The sequence below is a fragment of the Argiope bruennichi genome, chromosome 11 (genome assembly GCF_947563725.1).
Source record: "Argiope bruennichi chromosome 11, qqArgBrue1.1, whole genome shotgun sequence".
Lineage (NCBI taxonomy): Eukaryota > Metazoa > Arthropoda > Arachnida > Araneae > Araneidae > Argiope > Argiope bruennichi.
The window spans coordinates 34,899,034-34,919,849 of NC_079161.1; the positions used below are offsets into that span (position 1 = coordinate 34,899,034).

General features: G+C 29.5%; 1 protein-coding gene across 1 annotated transcript in view; it reads left to right on the forward strand.

The window, feature by feature from the left end:
- Positions 1-20,816, forward strand: part of LOC129957708 (sodium/potassium/calcium exchanger 3-like) — a 46,839-nt gene that overhangs the window by 9,145 nt on the left and 16,878 nt on the right. The window contains exons 3-4 of the mRNA XM_056070165.1: positions 5,317-5,400; positions 8,081-8,187. Coding sequence (XP_055926140.1) covers positions 5,317-5,400; positions 8,081-8,187 — 191 coding nt within the window. The remainder of the gene's footprint in view (positions 1-5,316; positions 5,401-8,080; positions 8,188-20,816) is intronic.

The window sequence follows — 20,816 nt, forward strand, 5'->3', positions numbered from 1 at the left end:
ATTCATTTAGGCCTCATCAATTGGTAGTAATTTAACCGAAATGTGATCGTTATTAAAAGCCTCATCCGACTATATGATTCATCTGGGCCTCATCAATTAGTAGTAATATAACCAAAATATGTTAATTATTAAAAGCCGCAGCCGACTAGACGATTCATTTAGGCCTCATCAATTGGTAGTAATTTAACCGAAATGTGATCGTTATTAAAAGCCTCATCCGACTATATGATTCATCTGGGCCTCATCAATTAGTAGTAATATAACCAAAATATGTTAATTATTAAAAGCCGCAGCCGACTAGACGATTCATTTAGGCCTCATCAATTGGTAGTAATTTAACCGAAATGTGATCGTTATTAAAAGCCTCATCCGACTATATGATTCATCTGGGCCTCATCAATTAGTAGTAATATAACCAAAATATGTTAATTATTAAAAGCCGCAGCCGACTAGACGATTCATTTAGGCCTCATCAATTGGTAGTAATTTAACCGAAATGTGATCGTTATTAAAAGCCTCATCCGACTATATGATTCATCTGGGCCTCATCAATTAGTAGTAATATAACCAAAATATGTTAATTATTAAAAGCCGCAGCCGACTAGACGATTCATTTAGGCCTCATCAATTGGTAGTAATTTAACCGAAATGTGATCGTTATTAAAAGCCTCATCCGACTATATGATTCATCTGGGCCTCATCAATTAGTAGTAATATAACCAAAATATGTTAATTATTAAAAGCCGCAGCCGACTAGATGATTCATCTGGGCCTCATCAATTGGTAGTAATTTAACCGAAATGTGATCGTTATTAAAAGCCTCATCCGACTATATGATTCATCTGGGCCTCATCAATTAGTAGTAATATAACCAAAATATGTTAATTATTAAAAGCCGCAGCCGACTAGACGATTCATTTAGGCCTCATCAATTGGTAGTAATTTAACCGAAATGTGATCGTTATTAAAAGCCTCATCCGACTATATGATTCATCTGGGCCTCATCAATTAGTAGTAATATAACCAAAATATGTTAATTATTAAAAGCCGCAGCCGACTAGACGATTCATTTAGGCCTCATCAATTGGTAGTAATTTAACCGAAATGTGATCGTTATTAAAAGCCTCATCCGACTATATGATTCATCTGGGCCTCATCAATTAGTAGTAATATAACCAAAATATGTTAATTATTAAAAGCCGCAGCCGACTAGACGATTCATTTAGGCCTCATCAATTGGTAGTAATTTAACCGAAATGTGATCGTTATTAAAAGCCTCATCCGACTATATGATTCATCTGGGCCTCATCAATTAGTAGTAATATAACCAAAATATGTTAATTATTAAAAGCCGCAGCCGACTAGACGATTCATTTAGGCCTCATCAATTGGTAGTAATTTAACCGAAATGTGATCGTTATTAAAAGCCTCATCCGACTATATGATTCATCTGGGCCTCATCAATTAGTAGTAATATAACCAAAATATGTTAATTATTAAAAGCCGCAGCCGACTAGACGATTCATTTAGGCCTCATCAATTGGTAGTAATTTAACCGAAATGTGATCGTTATTAAAAGCCTCATCCGACTATATGATTCATCTGGGCCTCATCAATTAGTAGTAATATAACCAAAATATGTTAATTATTAAAAGCCGCAGCCGACTAGACGATTCATTTAGGCCTCATCAATTGGTAGTAATTTAACCGAAATGTGATCGTTATTAAAAGCCTCATCCGACTATATGATTCATCTGGGCCTCATCAATTAGTAGTAATATAACCAAAATATGTTAATTATTAAAAGCCGCAGCCGACTAGACGATTCATTTAGGCCTCATCAATTGGTAGTAATTTAACCGAAATGTGATCGTTATTAAAAGCCTCATCCGACTATATGATTCATCTGGGCCTCATCAATTAGTAGTAATATAACCAAAATATGTTAATTATTAAAAGCCGCAGCCGACTAGATGATTCATCTGGGCCTCATCAATTGGTAGTAATTTAACCGAAATGTGATCGTTATTAAAAGCCTCATCCGACTATATGATTCATCTGGGCCTCATCAATTAGTAGTAATATAACCAAAATATGTTAATTATTAAAAGCCGCAGCCGACTAGACGATTCATTTAGGCCTCATCAATTGGTAGTAATTTAACCGAAATGTGATCGTTATTAAAAGCCTCATCCGACTATATGATTCATCTGGGCCTCATCAATTAGTAGTAATATAACCAAAATATGTTAATTATTAAAAGCCGCAGCCGACTAGACGATTCATTTAGGCCTCATCAATTGGTAGTAATTTAACCGAAATGTGATCGTTATTAAAAGCCTCATCCGACTATATGATTCATCTGGGCCTCATCAATTAGTAGTAATATAACCAAAATATGTTAATTATTAAAAGCCGCAGCCGACTAGACGATTCATTTAGGCCTCATCAATTGGTAGTAATTTAACCGAAATGTGATCGTTATTAAAAGCCTCATCCGACTATATGATTCATCTGGGCCTCATCAATTAGTAGTAATATAACCAAAATATGTTAATTATTAAAAGCCGCAGCCGACTAGACGATTCATTTAGGCCTCATCAATTGGTAGTAATTTAACCGAAATGTGATCGTTATTAAAAGCCTCATCCGACTATATGATTCATCTGGGCCTCATCAATTAGTAGTAATATAACCAAAATATGTTAATTATTAAAAGCCGCAGCCGACTAGACGATTCATTTAGGCCTCATCAATTGGTAGTAATTTAACCGAAATGTGATCGTTATTAAAAGCCTCATCCGACTATATGATTCATCTGGGCCTCATCAATTAGTAGTAATATAACCAAAATATGTTAATTATTAAAAGCCGCAGCCGACTAGACGATTCATTTAGGCCTCATCAATTGGTAGTAATTTAACCGAAATGTGATCGTTATTAAAAGCCTCATCCGACTATATGATTCATCTGGGCCTCATCAATTAGTAGTAATATAACCAAAATATGTTAATTATTAAAAGCCGCAGCCGACTAGACGATTCATTTAGGCCTCATCAATTGGTAGTAATTTAACCGAAATGTGATCGTTATTGAAAGCCGCAGCCGACTAGATGACTTTTCTGGGCCTCATCAAATATAGTAATTTGACCGATATCCGATCTTTGATGAAGATCACAATTGAGAAAATAAATAAAGTAACCAGAATAAAATTTACTTTTGTATAATAATGTGGTCCGAAGTTTCAGTGAAAAAACACCGAAATTTAACTTAAATTTTAATTAATTAAAATTTAGAAAAAAAATTGAAAAAAGAAAAAGAATAAAAAGTAATTGTGATAATCCAGGCAAACGATCCCATGACAATTAAATTAATCGCATTAAAATAACGATTTTTGAAAATTAATATTGGGAAAAAAAAAGACATTTGCTTTTTCCAAGCGATTTTTTCGGTATTTACCGAGGAAAACTCAAAAGTTCTTGTATAAAATTAAAAAAAAAAAAAAATTATTTGAGCCAAACGGTTAGGCCAATATTGCGACCCCTATAAATGTTTAATTAATTTGCCATTTATTCAATAAAAATTCTTAAATCAATTCCTTTTTCATCAATGTAATTATCACATTTTCTGCCGATTTCTGAAAAAAAAAAAAAAAAAAAAAAAAAATCTGCCATGCGTCTCACAGATCGCTTGAGAAACAATTCGCTCTTTACTTCAGCCCGGCTATCTTTCGCGTAAGTCAGGAACTTGACAGCGTCAGTTCCCACCTCTCCCCCATCTAATCGATAATGGCTTATCCCGGGCAGGAATCTTCCCATTACGGACGAGCCTTCAAAAAGGATTAATGGGGAAAGAGAGAGGAAGCGAATTGGATGGGCACGTGGACGTAAATGCGGTTCGAGGAAATGGAGATTTCATAGTTCATTTTCTGGAATCCATCCTTTCTGGTCCGAAAGGATATCCGTTTGGGTAGTAAAATTTTTAACGGCTACGAATGCGGTTGCAGTGAAATGATACTACGTCGTTATTATTCAGGACGACGAAGGATTGAGATGAATATCTAAAAGGTTCCCCGACATTTTATGGATTACAACACTCCATGTCTGCTTTACTCGCATCTTCTTCCCAGAAAGTTTTGGCTGAATTTCTCCTACCGTCAAATGGATTTTGAGATGAAGACAATTTATGCTCATGTGATACATGTCATGTGCATTGCACTAATTTAATTTTGAATCTGATGCACAGCTTACAAGAACAAAAGAAATGTGACGTCATTGATAAGTATAAAAGGCAAATAAAACATATACAATTACATATGCCGTATAGCTGTGATGCCACATTCCTATAAATAATGAACCCTAAATTGAATGATTTCTTTTAGACCAAAATTAATTGAATGAAGATTTGTATAAATTTGAGTCGCTAGTTAGATTGATAGAATCAAGCAGTTACATTTCAACATAATGTTTAGTCTCTAAAAATCTTTGAATATTTATGTAAAATATCCACTATAAAAAGCTATACTTGTACAAAAGATTAAATTTAATAAACGTTATTTACATGAAAAAGAATTTACATGTTTGAAGAATCGCCTAAAATTGAAAGGAGTCCGAATAAACAAAATGCGATTCTCTTTCGGGAAATTAGAAAAATGAAATATGAAGAATAAAGTGGTAACTAAAACCTTTCAGGTATAGCCTAAAAATGTATGAGATAAAGCGTTAATTAAAAAAAGAATAAAATGTAGTAAATAACATAATTCTCAAAAAATGTAAAGAACTGTGGAAAAATCATTAAAAATTACAGTTTGCATTAATTTTTGAATATTAGAAATTAATTACTTAATGACATTAATTGCATAAAATAATTTTTTTTTTACAAAAAATATTTTCTCAGTCTTTTTGTAAATAAAGAGATTTTAATCTCAACTTCAATTATTACTTTAAAGAAACCGGATAAAAACCAGTAAACATGAACCAATGAGTAATGTAGGGTTAAAATCAACATAAGTTGTGTGTGATTTTTTTAGTCATTTATAATTTTTTTAACTGAGAAGTGACTTTTTAGACAATATAAAAATTAAATATACACACTAATTTCTCATGCAAAACTAGCATTTTTTTCTATGATTCTTCTGTGGCCTTAAAAGTGATCGCGGAGTTTCTTTCAAATAATTATTATGCGTTATTGAAATTTTTAGAATCTTGTTGACATTTCTTTATTGGAAAAAGTCCAATAAACGTTACATATTTAGGCATCTTTTTATCTATTTGATTGTTGCGGAATCAAAATGGATTCATACTTTTTTTTTTGCAGCTTTAAATGTCCCTGTAGATGTCGCAGGAGCTACCTTCATGGCTATAGGAACTTCCTCCCCAGAACTATATTCTGCTGTAATAGGTGAGTTATCAAATTATCATCATGTCGAAGGCTTGTTTCATATTTAATAAGTACTGAAAATTATTGCATTTCATGATTACACAATAATTTATTTGATAGTGAAGATTATTGCATGGGTGAAATGACTTGAAAACACATGTTGCCTTTTATGTGGTTTATTGGTAACATCAACAACAAAAGGCACATGATTACGCCATAGTGTTGTAGGCCTAGAGAACTACACATAAAATTTCTCGGGAGAGAGCCGAGATCACACTCCCCCTAGTATAGGAGTCAAGTTCGCTTCTGGATAGGGAAAAATAAATATACTAACATCAACAAGGAGACCACGTGATATTTACATGATTGGCAGCTAGCTTCGCCCAGGAACACCACGTGGTTAACTGAATTCTAAACAAGTACTAGCCAGTTTCTTTCTTTTTATATTCATTAAAATCGCGATTATTCGGGCCTCTATCAAGTTCTGTTAAATGAGTACCATGAAATCAAATTGAATTTTTCAATTTCTTAATAAATTTATTAATTCTCTTTCAGAAATTAGGGGAATTAGTCTTCCCCCAAACTTTCTCGAACGCTCTTTAATAAAGATGTTATCCCAGTGAACGCCCGCCTTGCATGGGATTGGCGTACAATAGTTAGGAAATACCACCCTTTGGCGTGAATTTAACCTTTTTACTGGATCTATCGAGTGAACCTTGGCGAGTATTTCGGCTATTAATCCCGATCAAAAGTATCTTAAAATCGAATTTGGTTTTCAGATGCGTTCTTTCCAACCGATTGAAACAAAAATTTGACATAGAAGCATAATTAAAGTCTCAAAATCATGTACCAAATTTGATAAATTTAAGTCATTGTGTTTTTGATTTATTGCGTTTACATGCTTCTGAAAGTACTGAAGACAGACGGTCAACTCTTTCTTGGATTTCCCTCAAAATTTTGTAGGCATTTATACTAAAGACGTAAAAATCTTTGCATCGAATTTTATCTGTCTGGTTCTCTTCATTTTGTAGTTACTGTGTTAACTTATATTTGAAAGCAGGATAGACAGACTTCCACTGAACGGATTTTGCTCAAAATTTAACACAAATCTATAAATTTGGTGCAAGGATCATATACCAAATTTCGTCTGTCTAGATCATAGCGTTTTTCAGTTATTTTCGTTACATACAGAGAAATGGACATTTTTTAAAAAATATGTCTTTCGAACGTAGGAAGGTCTGAAAAGGGGAGATTCGTCAAAATCTCGAGTTCGAATTTTTTGATAATTACTATACTTTCTCTATATTTTGTATAAGAGATAGGGGTCACATTTGTATTAGAATTAATTCTCAAGATGCGAATACATGAAAAACCAACCGAATTAATCTACCCGCTTGGGTCGTTAATGCGAACACTTGTAAAATATCCTTATCAAGAAGTGATCTTTATAATGCTAGAAATTATTTAAGGGGAAAAAAAATATGCACTTCCATTCTTAAATACTTGAAATGTTGGTATGAATAAATGTTATACATTGCTGCTGCAAATATGTCGGAAAATATCGCGGTTTTGACTGAGGGAAGATATTCCTTTCAGATTGCTTTTTAAAAAAAATCATTGAGAAAATGCAAGGGGAGTTTTTTTAAAAAAATCAATAGCATTCGAGTATCCTCAAAACTAGTTAATGTTTTTTAAATATACATCTAAAATGTTTGATAACACTTAATATTTGTTAAAATATTAATAGGTGTTTGTAGATTTAATTTATAATTTCTATTTTTGGAAAGTATACTGAAGAAAAAGAAGTCATTATTTAAAGTTTATTCTGTATTAGCCGAATGCTCCATTATCTGAGCAAACGTTCTAACTGGGGATTGCAATACCGGACCAAAATTTCAATACCGGTATTCGGTATTTTTTAGATCTTAATACCGGGATACCGGTTTTAATACCAGTATTAGAAATTTTAGAAAAAGAAAGAAGACACAGGTGTTTCTTTGTTTTATTTGCCAGTTTAATTAGAAAGGATAAATATCACAAAAAAATAATTTGCAACTTATAAATTATAACAGTATATAAAGAATCACAAAAAAGTAAAAGAACAACTTATTTATTTAAATCACAAAAAATTGTAAATATCACTATTCAGTCTGTGGTTCTAACTAACTAAAATATATAACGAAATAAATTCACCATACTCCCCCCCCCTTTTCCATTAGAAAAATTCTTCTACACAATAAACAAAACTTAAGTAAGACAATTAAAGTAATACGTCTTTAATGTCAGACAACTGGGCGGAATCAGGGACCAGAAGTTATATCTAAAAATTTTATCTGAAATCAATTACAATCAATGTGTATATCAATAAAAGTACAAAGATATTTTAAGCTGTTCGTAAACGCACTGATTACACATTAAACATTTTACTGTTCATCAAATACATAATTCTAACGCATAACAATTATAAACTATTAAAAAGTAAGGAATAATTTGTTGCCAACGCATTTTGAGGCTTCAAAATTTGTTGCCTTCAAAAACCTCAAGACAAAACAACATTATGTCTCACATGATAATAAATACTCTACATTTCTAATTATAATTTTTCAAAATCTAATCGGTTAATTGATATATTGCTCTTATTTTTTATTCAATACTGCTTTTAACAAGTGAAATGACTGATGTTGACCGAGTTGCTTTATAGGATCGTTCGTGACTCAAGGTGACATTGGCATTGGTACAATCGTTGGATCTGCTGTGTTCAATATACTTGGGGTGACGGCGGTTACTGGACTCCTGCTGTGGAATCAAGTAAGACAGATGAAAAATTTACAAATATAATGTCATTATATTAATTAGATTCCTTATAGGAAGTCTACCTATTTTAATGCTCACATGACTGAGAAAATTTCTGCACATCGTCGTCATTCATCCTAGATCTCGAAATCATCAACCTTTAAAAATTCATGTATATTGTTCATTTTTATATCCAGAGACGACCATTTTCGATGATTCTACCTCGCTAAGGGGTGAAAAGCGGAAGAATTAGCGCATTTCCGAAATTCTTTGCCATTATTTGATTTTGATTTCCATCCCATTAGATACATTTTCATTCAGTCCCCCCCCCTTTTTTTCAGCGTTTTTCTGACTGTCGTATCGTTTCTGATCTCACTATTTTATTTTAATTCACAACTGAGTTAAAAAAGCAAAAAGTGGCAAAATTAATATTTTATATAATATTATTAAATATGACAGAGATTATCTACCTTTAATTTCAAAATGTTATTAAAAAATTCAGTAACCAATAAGAAAGAAGTGTTTTTACAGAAAAAAAGAATATTATTTTCTAAAAAAGTAAATTAGTAAATTTTAAGAACGAAAATTTTTTATTTATTCATTATAATTTAATGTTTAATCATCGTACAGTAAATAAAAATTGTTCTAAAGTATTTTATTAGGGATTAATATCTTTTTCACATAATATTAAAAGTCATTATCAGTGTTTACGCTTTATAAGTCTGCAAATAACCCAGGTTCACCTAATTTTTAAATGTAAACATCTCATCTTTTCTTCTTTCCTCTCATCCCTATTTTGTCTGAATAAACGCATCTTGAAGCATTCTCAAAGGCGCAGATGTTTTTCGAATCCAATAACGGACAGTACGTGTATGTATGTAATATTTACTAATAATCTACTTTTTAAAAATAATTTCGTAATCACTCGGACTTCATCTACACTTTAAGTTGATCGGGCTGTTATTTTCCTACAGAACCAAAACCCTGTGTCCGCAAATTTCTTTCTAAAACTATGCAAGTCCAAAATGCCTTTTCCCACTCTCTTTTTCCTTCTTTCTGCCTTCTTTATCGGTACGTTAAGCTATGTTCATCTGGTCTTAGATAAAAAAAAATCCTGATAATAGATTAAATTTTCTTAAAATTACGAAGGAAATCGTTAAAGAAATCTACGCCTGTTTTTTCAAAGAAGGTTTTGCAATAATTAATTTAATTTTTGCTGCATTTTTAATAAAATTTAATTAAATTCTTCACATTATTTTCCTTGATAACATAAATTCATATTAATTCGCAAAAACATTTTTTATATCACATTAAAATTAAAGAAAAATAAGCATTTTCACCTTATCGATTTTATTTCTACAAATATTTTCTCTACTTTTAATAAACGAAAAAAAAAAAAGTAAAATATTATAAGAATATTTGTCATTGTTTTAGTAACTAAATTCATACTACAACGCATTGGGACGATATTAAACACACTTTTTTCGTGTGCATGGTGTAATTAAGAGTAGTTAAAAAAAATAAAGATCGACGAATCAAGTCTATAACATTAACATTATGAGGTTTCGGACTAGAAAATATTTGTTAGCTAGGAATATACATGAGATTTTTCGTATTTTACAGCTATTTTATTAAAAAGCGAAAGACTGTGGAGAGCGCATACATCCAATTTGTCCTGCTAAACAGTAAAAAAATTGCACGGATTGCCTTTTGATAAAAATAAATAAATAAATAAACTAAAATCGTAGACTTAAAAGGGAGCGGCTTCAAACAATACAGGTTTCTACTGACGCACGCACACATCCAACTAAGATGTTCTACGTCGCTTGTTAGTGTCGGAAGATCAGGATAGAAGCGGTGAGATTGGCGTGTAAACGATCCGAAGTTGTTCGAGTGTGTAGAGAAGAGGCCTACGCTATATTTAAAATCACTTAAAAAATATTCTGAGGCAATTCTTAAAAAAAAAAAAAAAAAAAAAAAAAAAAACTGTGAGAGGATTGCTTGATTGAACTAACATTTTCCGTTTTTCATATCAATTAGAAAGATAATTTATTTTCATATATATATTTTTATTAGAATTCTAGAAATAAAATATCCTAAAAATGAAGAAATTTAAATAAATGCAACAAAGCTTGTTAATTCACAGCAAAAGGTAATTTTCTAAATCTTAAATCAAATTGTACCAACATAAATGGAAACGTAGAAGGTTAAAAGAAATATTGATACCGAATTCAAACTTGAGTCATTCGAAGATGATGGGATGATGGTAAAGGACAGTTTTATACAAAAATTCAAATTAAAAAAAATTCTAAATTTGAAAATAAATAATGCAGAAAAAAAAGTGACATTTTTCGTCTTGAAAATGCCAATAAATATTTATTTATAATATCTAACAGTATTAGTAAATAATGCATAATTAATAAACGAACAACAAGCATTTTTAATCAATAAAATAAAAATAATTATTTAAAAAGTGTAATAATTTAAAAATCATAATAATTAAAAATAATTAATAACTAATAATTAAACAAGTAATCTCAGCTACTTAATAAAGTGCTCTTAATAAAATTATGCATTTTAAACATTAAATTATATAATAAAACATAAAAAAACAACACATTTCACATTTGATCAATTTTTAAAGAAAAGGTGAAACGTTTTTTAATTGGTTAAATATTTCGTACATTAATAAAAATTTTGCAAACACTGAAAGTTATAAATATTATCTACTAAGAATACAAGATGCAGACATACATAATAAGGAAAAACAATTAAAATAAGTAAAGGTGCTTTTTTGCAATGTTTTCTGTTGTACAGATAAATTTTCATTATATCTGAATGTAGAGAATTTTCTCTGAATTGTATAGATACATTTTCATTATAAACGATATCTTAGCATTGCGTTCAGAGGAAATTTAAGGGCCAAAGAAAAACTGAAATTAAAAATGCTTAAGTTAGCCGAATCCCATTGTATACGAAAACATTTCAAATTTAATAAAAGTTTTTTTTTAAAGTTTTCTCAATGATTTCTTGAGTTATTAAGCTCAATGATTTTATGTTAATATAAGAAAAAATATGTAATGAAATTATTTGCTTCAATTATTGTGTAGTAATAAAATGAGATATTAAATAAAATTGCTAAATAGGTTATAAAAACTTTTAAAATATACTAGAATTTAAAACACAGATGCCATTTTTATTTATTCTCCTACGGAAATTTAAAAAAAACAACATGTATTTGGTATTTTTTTAGGGTTTTCTTTATGCGTCCTCCCTTTCTTCGAATACTTTTGCTTCACAAATATTTTTAAGATTTTATGCTTAACTTTCCTGCTTAATGTTTCAAAATAATCCAATTTGATATAAATTGGAAACAGCATTGATAATGATACCAGACGATATTTAATATACTAAACAATATTTGTTACGCAACTAGTCGGAGTCTTCCCGAAACTTTCACGCACACTCTCTAACGAATGTCTTATTTCTCTTTCCTCTCATAAAATTACGGACCTGGGTGAGGCAACGAATGCCTGTTTGACACTATCAAAAATTATTTTCGAAATATAGATATTTTAGATGAATTTTAGGGAACCTATTGTGGTAATATGCATGTAGGATGCCTTATTTTCCGACAGATTGTAGCCAAAATTTGACACCGTTTAGCTCAAAGCATTTTTGAATTATTGTGTTCACAGAAATACAGACAGAATGCCAAAAGTATTTTTTAAAATCAGTGAAGCCTGAAATATGGATTTTCAACAGTATCTCGAGTTCGAATTTCTTGACGATTACGATACTTTCTTTATACTTCATATACGAGAAAATAAAAATGAAGGAGTAATGAAAGTGAGAGATAACCGTCTAAAACAGATAAATAAACGTAGAAAATGGAAAAGTTTACATAATTATCTGGTATAAAAAATAAAATTTCATTATTCATTTTATTATTGAAATAATTCATTCATACTTAACTTATTTTAAAATAAATTCGAGGAATTTAAAAAAAAAAAAACTAAATTGTACCGTAATAAAAAAAAAGTAAAAATAATCAATGGGTCTGACTAGTGTGCTTGTATAGCATAAGTAATTAGCTTATATATCCCTCTACTTATTATTTTAACTATTGAAAAATCGCCTATGTATGATTCCCCCTGCCAAATGTTTAATCGGAGTGAATTCCCGTGATAAGCACAATCCGAATAAACTATTCAGTTGGAGATGGAAGCGAATTTTGTGCCAACCTTAATTTTATTATTGAGACTATTTCTTTTCAGCTCTCGAAAAATGAATCGCAATCTAATGACGCGTTGAACCATTTTGAGGGGGGGGGGGGAGGAAATTGAATCATAATTATCATGCTACACAGAAACCACAATTCCATGAAAACACGTTATCTCCTACCATTTATCGTCTGATTGTGCATTTACTCATGTCATACTGTGACTTCACGCCCTTTTTCTTCGTATGGAATACAATAAATAACAAGATTACAACCAGAAGGAGTGGTTTCAACGACATTTTCCCGCGTAATCTCTAATAAAAGGGTTAGCCACCCTTCCCCCTCAATAAATTGTGGATTTTGGTCCTGAATGTCACGTACTCTACTGAATGTTCTTAGACTTTTATATTCATGGTCTTGCACTTGAGAATTTTATTCTTCGTAGTATAGTAAAGTTAGCAATTTTGAACCAATTTTCTATCAATTGAAAGCACTGTTTTACACAGAGCCACGATTTTGGAACTATATTCATTTATAGAGTTACCGCGTATACATGCACATGAGAATTCAGATCTTTAGACAGTCAAATCTTTGACAAATCTGATACAATTATAAGTTATAAAAATTTATACTTTAGATATTTAAACTCTTTATCAAATTTCATTTATTCAATTTATTGCGTTTTTTGAATAAACGCTTTTACGTAATTTAGAAGTATAGACAGATTGACAGTCAAGTCTTTGACAGATTTGGTTCAGAATTACATATGCATTGCATATTTTTTAAAGTGAATTTCGCACATTTTAGATACTAAACCTCCAAAAGCCAAATTTTATCTATCTTGCCATTTTTATTTTATCGTTATCGTATTCACTTTCATTCGGGCTATCAGACAGATAGACAGACTTCTTCTGAATGAATTTCGTTCACTATTCGACGGAGATCTACAAATTTTGTGTAAAAACCACATACCAAATTTCATCCTTCTAGCTCGAAGTGTTTCTTGTTATCATGCTCACAAGCAGATAAATATGATTCCGAAACTGGGCTTTTCGAATTTATAGAAGTTTGAAATATAGAGATTCGACAAAATCTCAAATTCGAATTTTTTTTACTATATACTACAGCTTCTTTGTATGCTTTATATAGAGAAAACAATTAAAGATTTGCTAGATTGTAGTGAAAAAAAATAGAAGAGAAAAGTAATTTAAAACAAGTAAATAACATTTAATTCAAACAAACAGAAGTTCAGAACAGTTCAAAAGATCTTAGGCGATTTTAAATATTAGTTATATTTTCACCTTTTTTTACTTTTCGTATTTAAAAATTATTAATTTCTGAGATTTGTTAAAAATAAAAATTTATTGCTGGAAGTTTATTTTAAAAACATACTGCCAATTACTTTGAATCAAAGACCACTTCTCTCATCTTCAGTTTCAACTTAAAAAGAATTTATATCTTGCAAAACAGATTCATTACTTAATAGCATTTGAAATATAGAGTATGTTATCTCGTTTTTTTTAATAATTTGTCTATGTTATGAATAACAGTATCGTTATTCAGATAAACAATCGTTTATCACTAAATTGCGAAAAAAAGTTTTTCATAAAGAATCGATGTATTTTAATCGTTTGCAGATAATACTTATGAAATCATTTTTCTGGAAAGAATAATAGATGATATTTGCAAAACAAATAATATTCTTTTTTAATATATCTTTTATATTTAATCAAATAATTTTACTAATGTGTTATTCAAATAATATTTTATATTTTTTTACATCTGAATTAAGTAATATCTTTTATTCTTAAACGAAGTTTGATTGAATAAAATAATATTTAATCAAAGATAAAAAGGATCAAGATTCCAATTGAATATTTGAAGCACGACATTCAGCTTTTAATGACCAACAAAATCCAGTAATCTAATAGCTGCTTGAATAAGCATCTTTTTTTTTTTTTTATCTCAGATTGAGCCTCCAAAAAGCGTAAACATTTAAATGATGCCTATCAAAAAGCAGCAAAATACAGTAATTTAAATACGCACACCACGTTTTTCAAAGCGAAGCGTAGAAAATCCAAACGTTTTTATTTCTTTTATGAGCCATTAGTTTGCAGTTTTGATTCATGCAAATTAGTTCGAAAAGAATTTGAATAGATATAAAACGTGCTGACTAAGATGTAGGGGAAAACAGCTTCTGGTATTCGGAGATTTTTCTAATCAATATTCAATTCCAGTTCTTTTCTACTGAAAACGGAAGCTTTACCATATTGCGCTCGCAATTTATTGCGGAAAATTCGTTTAAGTAGAATAAATCTCGCTTAAAAATATTTAGTCAGATAATAATGAAAAACTGTCTCTTTATGAATGAAATCTCATTAAATAATATCTTTAATATTACGCTATATTTCAAAGATGGGTAATAATTTGATTTTTATATGTAATCATCTAAGCTTGTTATGTATGAAAAGAATATGGAAATAAACTAAAATTTCGTTGAAGATTCTTGCTTTTAGTTCGAAAAACGATAACATGAAAATGTTTCACACTTGATTCGTTGATTTTTTATTTCATTTTCATATTTACTAAATGATTTATTCGACTTTGCGTGATATAGAGTATTGATATTTTATATTTATTCATGTTTAGACATACTTCATACATACCTTATTTAGACTTAATTGAATTCAGACTTCGTGTAAAATTGGTAGTTAGTAGATGATATAATATATAAATAATAATTCCGTCCTATTTAAGCATGCGGGATCATTGATGATAATGAAGAATATTTTAAAATATCATAGGAAATATATAGAACTAAATCATATAAGAAATCTACATTCCATAAAAACAAAATAATAAATATGCTTATAAGATAAAAGTACAAAAATGCAATAATAATGATAAGAAAAAGCAAATAAATACTGTTCGATTCAATATCCTGAGACGACCACTTTTCGACTATTTTATCTCTCTAAGGGGTGAGACGCTGAAGGGTGAGCGCATTTCCGGAATTCTTTGAGCTTGATTCTCCCCTTATTAGATATTTTTTGTTCAATTTTTTTTTCACGTGTATGTGAGTATCGTGTAATTTCTGACCACATTATTTTAATTCAGTCCACTTGTAATCCGAGTTAGTTTATTTTATTAAATGTAAACATCTCCTCCTTTCATCTTTCCTCTCACCCCTATTTTGACGAATTAAACCCACCCTAACGCATGCGTAAAAGCGCAGAGGGTTTTTTAAAATCCATTGGCAAACAATACATAAAATATAAATATCAGTAATTAAAAATTATATATATATATATATATATATATATATATATATATATATATATATATATATATATATATATATATATATATACAGTGGCACAAAAAATTGAGAGTACACCTTACTTTTACTTGATAAATCCGACTTTCAATATAAATAACACATTACCGGGAAGTGCAAACATGTTTTTATTTTTACACATAATAAATGGTTTAATTCAGAGTAAAAATAAAGAAAAATCAACGAAAAACTTCTGAATTGAAAAGTTTCAGAAGCATTTTAAATAAACATACGCAGAAATTTGCCTCAAAAAATTGAGAATACACCCATGAAATTCTTGTAATATCTCGCATAGAAAGAACATGTCAGTATTTAATTGCATGACTTTTGTCTTTTATAATAGCCTCTAAACGTCGTGGTACCGATTAGATCAATTTTTGATGGTATATGATGATATTTTACCCCATTCTTCTTGCACCACTTGTTTTAAGTGGGTTTTGTTTCCAATTTTGTGTTTTTGAACCACTTTTTCAATTATGATCCAAGAATATTCAATAGCATTGACGTCGGGGTACTGTGGTGGTGCGTGTAACTGCTGTTTACAATGAAAAAGGCACCATATTTTGTCGTTACGTGCATTCTGTTTGGGGTAAAATATGGAATTCTGTTTGGGGAAAAAATGGAATTTCCATTTACACCCAAATTTTTAACACTTTCCTTTAGATTGCTGCGACCATATGGTTCATCCAACTTGTTGCAGAAAATTTTCAAATCATAGGCAAAAGTGTTAGTGCTGAAACTGTGATAAATGCCATTAGACAAGCTGGATATAAAAATCGCATTGTTAGAGAGAAACCGTTCATGAGCTTGCAAATTCAGAAAAAGCGTTTGAAGTTTCTAAAAACTCATCAATTGAAGACCAATAACCTTTGGAAGAAAGCTATATTTAGTAATGAAAGAAAACTCAACATTTTTGGCAGTGACAGCCATCGCAGTGTATGGAGAAAGCCTAATACTGCTTTGGATCCAAAAAATTTACGTCCGAGAGTAAACATGATGGTGATTCCGTCATGATTTGAGGTTGCATGGCTTCATCCGAGGAAGGAAATTTAATATTTATAGATGGCATTATAAACGATATGGTTTACTTGGATATACTTCGCAGCAATCTAAAGAAAAGTGCTAAAAATTTGGGTTTAGATGGAAATTTCATTTTTCAGTAGGAAAACGACCCCAAAAAGAATACACATAACGTCAAAATATGGTGTCTTTTTCATTGTAAACAGCAGTTGCACACATCACCACAGTAACCAGACATCAATACCATTGAATATCTGTGGGCCACACTCGAAGCAGTGGTTCAAAAACACAAAATTAGAAACAAAACCCATTTAAAACGAGTGTTGCATGAAGAATAGGGTTAAATATCTTCAGATACCACCAAACATGGGTCAAATCGGTACCATGACGTTTAGAGGCCATTATAAGAACCAAAAGACATGCAATTTAATAGTGACACATTCTTTCTATGCATGATATTACAAGAATTTCATTGGTGTATTCTCAATTTTTTGAGGCAAATTTCTGCGTATGTTTATTTAAAATGCTTCTGAAACTTTTCAATTTAGAAAATTTTCGTCTGTTTTTCTTTATTTTTACTCTAAATTAAACCATTTGTTATGTGTAAAAATAAAAACATGTTTGCTCTTCTCTGTAATGTGTTATTTATATTGAAAGTCGGATTTATCAAGTAAAAGTAAGGTGTACTCTCAATTGTTTGAGCCACTGTATCTTTTTATTTTTTTATTTTTTGAAATTTAATAAATAATTCAAATTATATGATAAATGGAACTATTCTCTATTATAATTTTCATCATTTTCGTTTTGTTAACTAAATATTTTTAGCAACGCTTTTTATTTTTTTGAGAAGAATTCCAAAATTCATTCATTAAAAATAAAATTGCAAACTATAGAAGAATGTTGTGCTTTGTGTTTTATAAAATTAGATTTGCAATAAAAATAAGTTATTAAATAGACTTTTGTTTACAGATACGTTAAAACAGAAGCTTGCTAATAAATAGATTCGTTACTTTTCGCATATAAACTGAAATATAAGCAAGGTTTTAATGAAATTTTTATGACTATTAATTAAAATTTTTATGACTATTATTAAGTTTTTCATTTGTAAAAAACATGAAAATTGCAATCTTAACATACTTTAATATTTTAGCTAATTATATATAAAATATAATAAATGAAATCTTTTTATCGTCTGCAACTTTATTTTATAACATTTGTACTTTTTATATCGTCTGCAATTTTATTTTACAACGTCTGTGATTTTTATATCGTCTTCAATTTTATTTTTATTTATCTGCAATTTTATAATATTTTTTGAACTGATATAACCTTTGTATCATGGATCAAAATACCTTCTCTATTATGTAATATTTTCATATTTAACATTTTTAATGCAATAGTTACTTTTGTGTAAAGTATTATTAAGTAAAGTACTTTTTTTATCGTCTGAAACGTTTTATAGTTAAAACTGAGTATATCAATTGAACCAAACGATTTTTAAAAACTACTTTTAGCCAATTTTCTCTGTCACTTATTAATATTTTTTGTATTCATATTTTTTTGTCACAAATGCTGATGAGTAAGTAAAGTTTTACTGAATATTTTGAGATAATTAATTAATTAAAAACTTCTGTTCGCGATGTTTCTGACAGGATTTCTCATAACGTGAAACTGCAGCGGTCTATTTCAGTACTCACACAAATTGTTCTTTGCTTGGCGTCATTTGAAAAAACATCGTCAGAACAGAAGTTTTTAATTCTCTCAATTTTTTGTGCCACTGTATATGGAAATGAGATTAATATCATCGGAAAATAAAATTTTGAATTTTATTTTCAGATGTTATAAAAATATTTGTTGTGGAATATTTTAATCGGCGAAATTTAGTTACTGGGGAAAATGGGAAAGTTTCGGTTAATTCCAAATGAAGTCAATATTTAATGAATTTAAGCACTTTGCAAATTTAATAAAATTGTTTCTCTTGTTTTAAATGTTAACTAAGCAAAGGTTTGTTGAATTCAGACCATTTTCTTAGAAAAAGACGTGAAACGAAATCCATGCATAGCTACATTGACTTTTATTTGTATTAAGATGTTTAAAAAGCGTTTGATTTTGGGTGAGTTAGAATTCCAACGAGTGCTAATATATAACGTATTTTTACTTTCTTACTTTTAACATTGGCACAAGATAGCTTTCAACAATTGCTTTGATATACGATTCTTATCTAATCTTTAATACTATTTATTGTTCTAGTCTTAAATTCTTATGAAAATTTTTCTTAAATTTTTACTATAAATATTTATTGTTTTAAATAACCACATTTTTCTCACAAACACTGATGAGTAAAACATGTTTTCATGAAGTTTTTGAGATAATTAATATAGTAGATAATATTCTATTAGGGAAAAATACGAAGATGATTGATTATGTTCCAAACATCATTGATATTTGATAATATGTTACAAAAAAAATAATGAAGTTAAACTAACGGGCGTGGTCTCCCCAAAACTTTCTCGCGTACTCTCTGATAAATGTGTTTGTGTTTTATTATCTGTATGCCATTGTCGTACAATAGTATCGGATGATCTTATCAGTGTACTATTTTTGGAAATTCTTTTTGGCTATAAATTGACAAGATACTGTTAATACACAAATGATAGGATAACAAATTTGTATTTTGGAATCCTTTTTTCTGACCAATTAAAATTAAAATATGACACAGAACTATAACTGTAGCCACAAGATGTTATGCCGAATTTTATATATTTAAGACAATGTGTTTTGGAGTTATCACTTTACACGCTTATGAAATTATAGACCAACAGACGATGAACTCATTAAGGATTTTGTTCTAAACTGAATACCTATTTTAATTCATCATAATTGAAATTTAGGCTTTGAACCTCAATGGAATTACACTTGTAAACGCTTATGATATCCATGAAACGGAAGTTTCATTTTTATTTTTGAATCCAATACGCGTTTTATATAGGAAATAAATGTTCATATCTTCGAAACAGTTATCTTCAAAAAATGGTCTTTGCATTTACCTTAATACTCAAAGAATTACTTTTTTAATAACATCGATTTAATTTTCATACACTTTTCTTCCTTAATTTTAATATTTTTGATGCAATTTGAAACACAGTCTCTAACAATAATAATGATTTTAAATGTTAAGTTGGAATACAAACATCAGTTAAAACATTCAATGGGATGCTTTTGCCAATTTTTAACTCCTTAGCAAGATTTTTACTCCCGCTTTTATTTCTCAAAATATTCACTACTAGCCGCCTTTGGCGAGCTGCTGGTTCACCAATGTTAATGCTCGTTAAAATTTTAATAATTAAATATTTTGTGGAACTCTCATTTTAATTGCTTCTTCATTAAAATATTTTAAAACTTCAAATTTTAATAGTCATATAATTTACTCATAATATTATAAAGGCCTTCATATGTAATATGTATATGTAACGTAATATGTATATCTCTCATTTTCTGTTAGCTCCCGTAGAATTTATGCTTTAAATTAAAGTGGAAATGATTAAACTGCAATAAATATAATAATATATTTTTTACTGAAATGAAGCATTTTTTTTAATATGAGTATTGAAAACAGAGTCGCTGAGTATTTAAACCTTATGGACACTAAAGAATATTTTTCTTAATTTATATAATATCTCAAGAAGTTTTCAACAAAATTTTCTCAGATTAATCATGAACAGATCGATTTATTAACAATGTTTAGTTTTAAATGCATCAAACACTAAAAAAATAAACAGAATCGTTTGAAATAATCTGTTGAAAACATATTAAGCCTTCAAAACCAAGTCCGTATCCGTTGACAATCAGAACACAATGCGCATGCTTGAATTATCAACGCCAATTATGGTAACGCAAATGCGTGAATTTTCTACTCCAGTTGGGGTAACGCTATGCAGATTAGAAATTTTTAATTTCCTTTATTCTGTTTTATTTTAATTGAAAAGTACTTCAGAATGAATCTGAAAGATCGATTAATTAAAAATGTTTAATTTTAAATGATCATTAAGAAAATAAACAGAATCC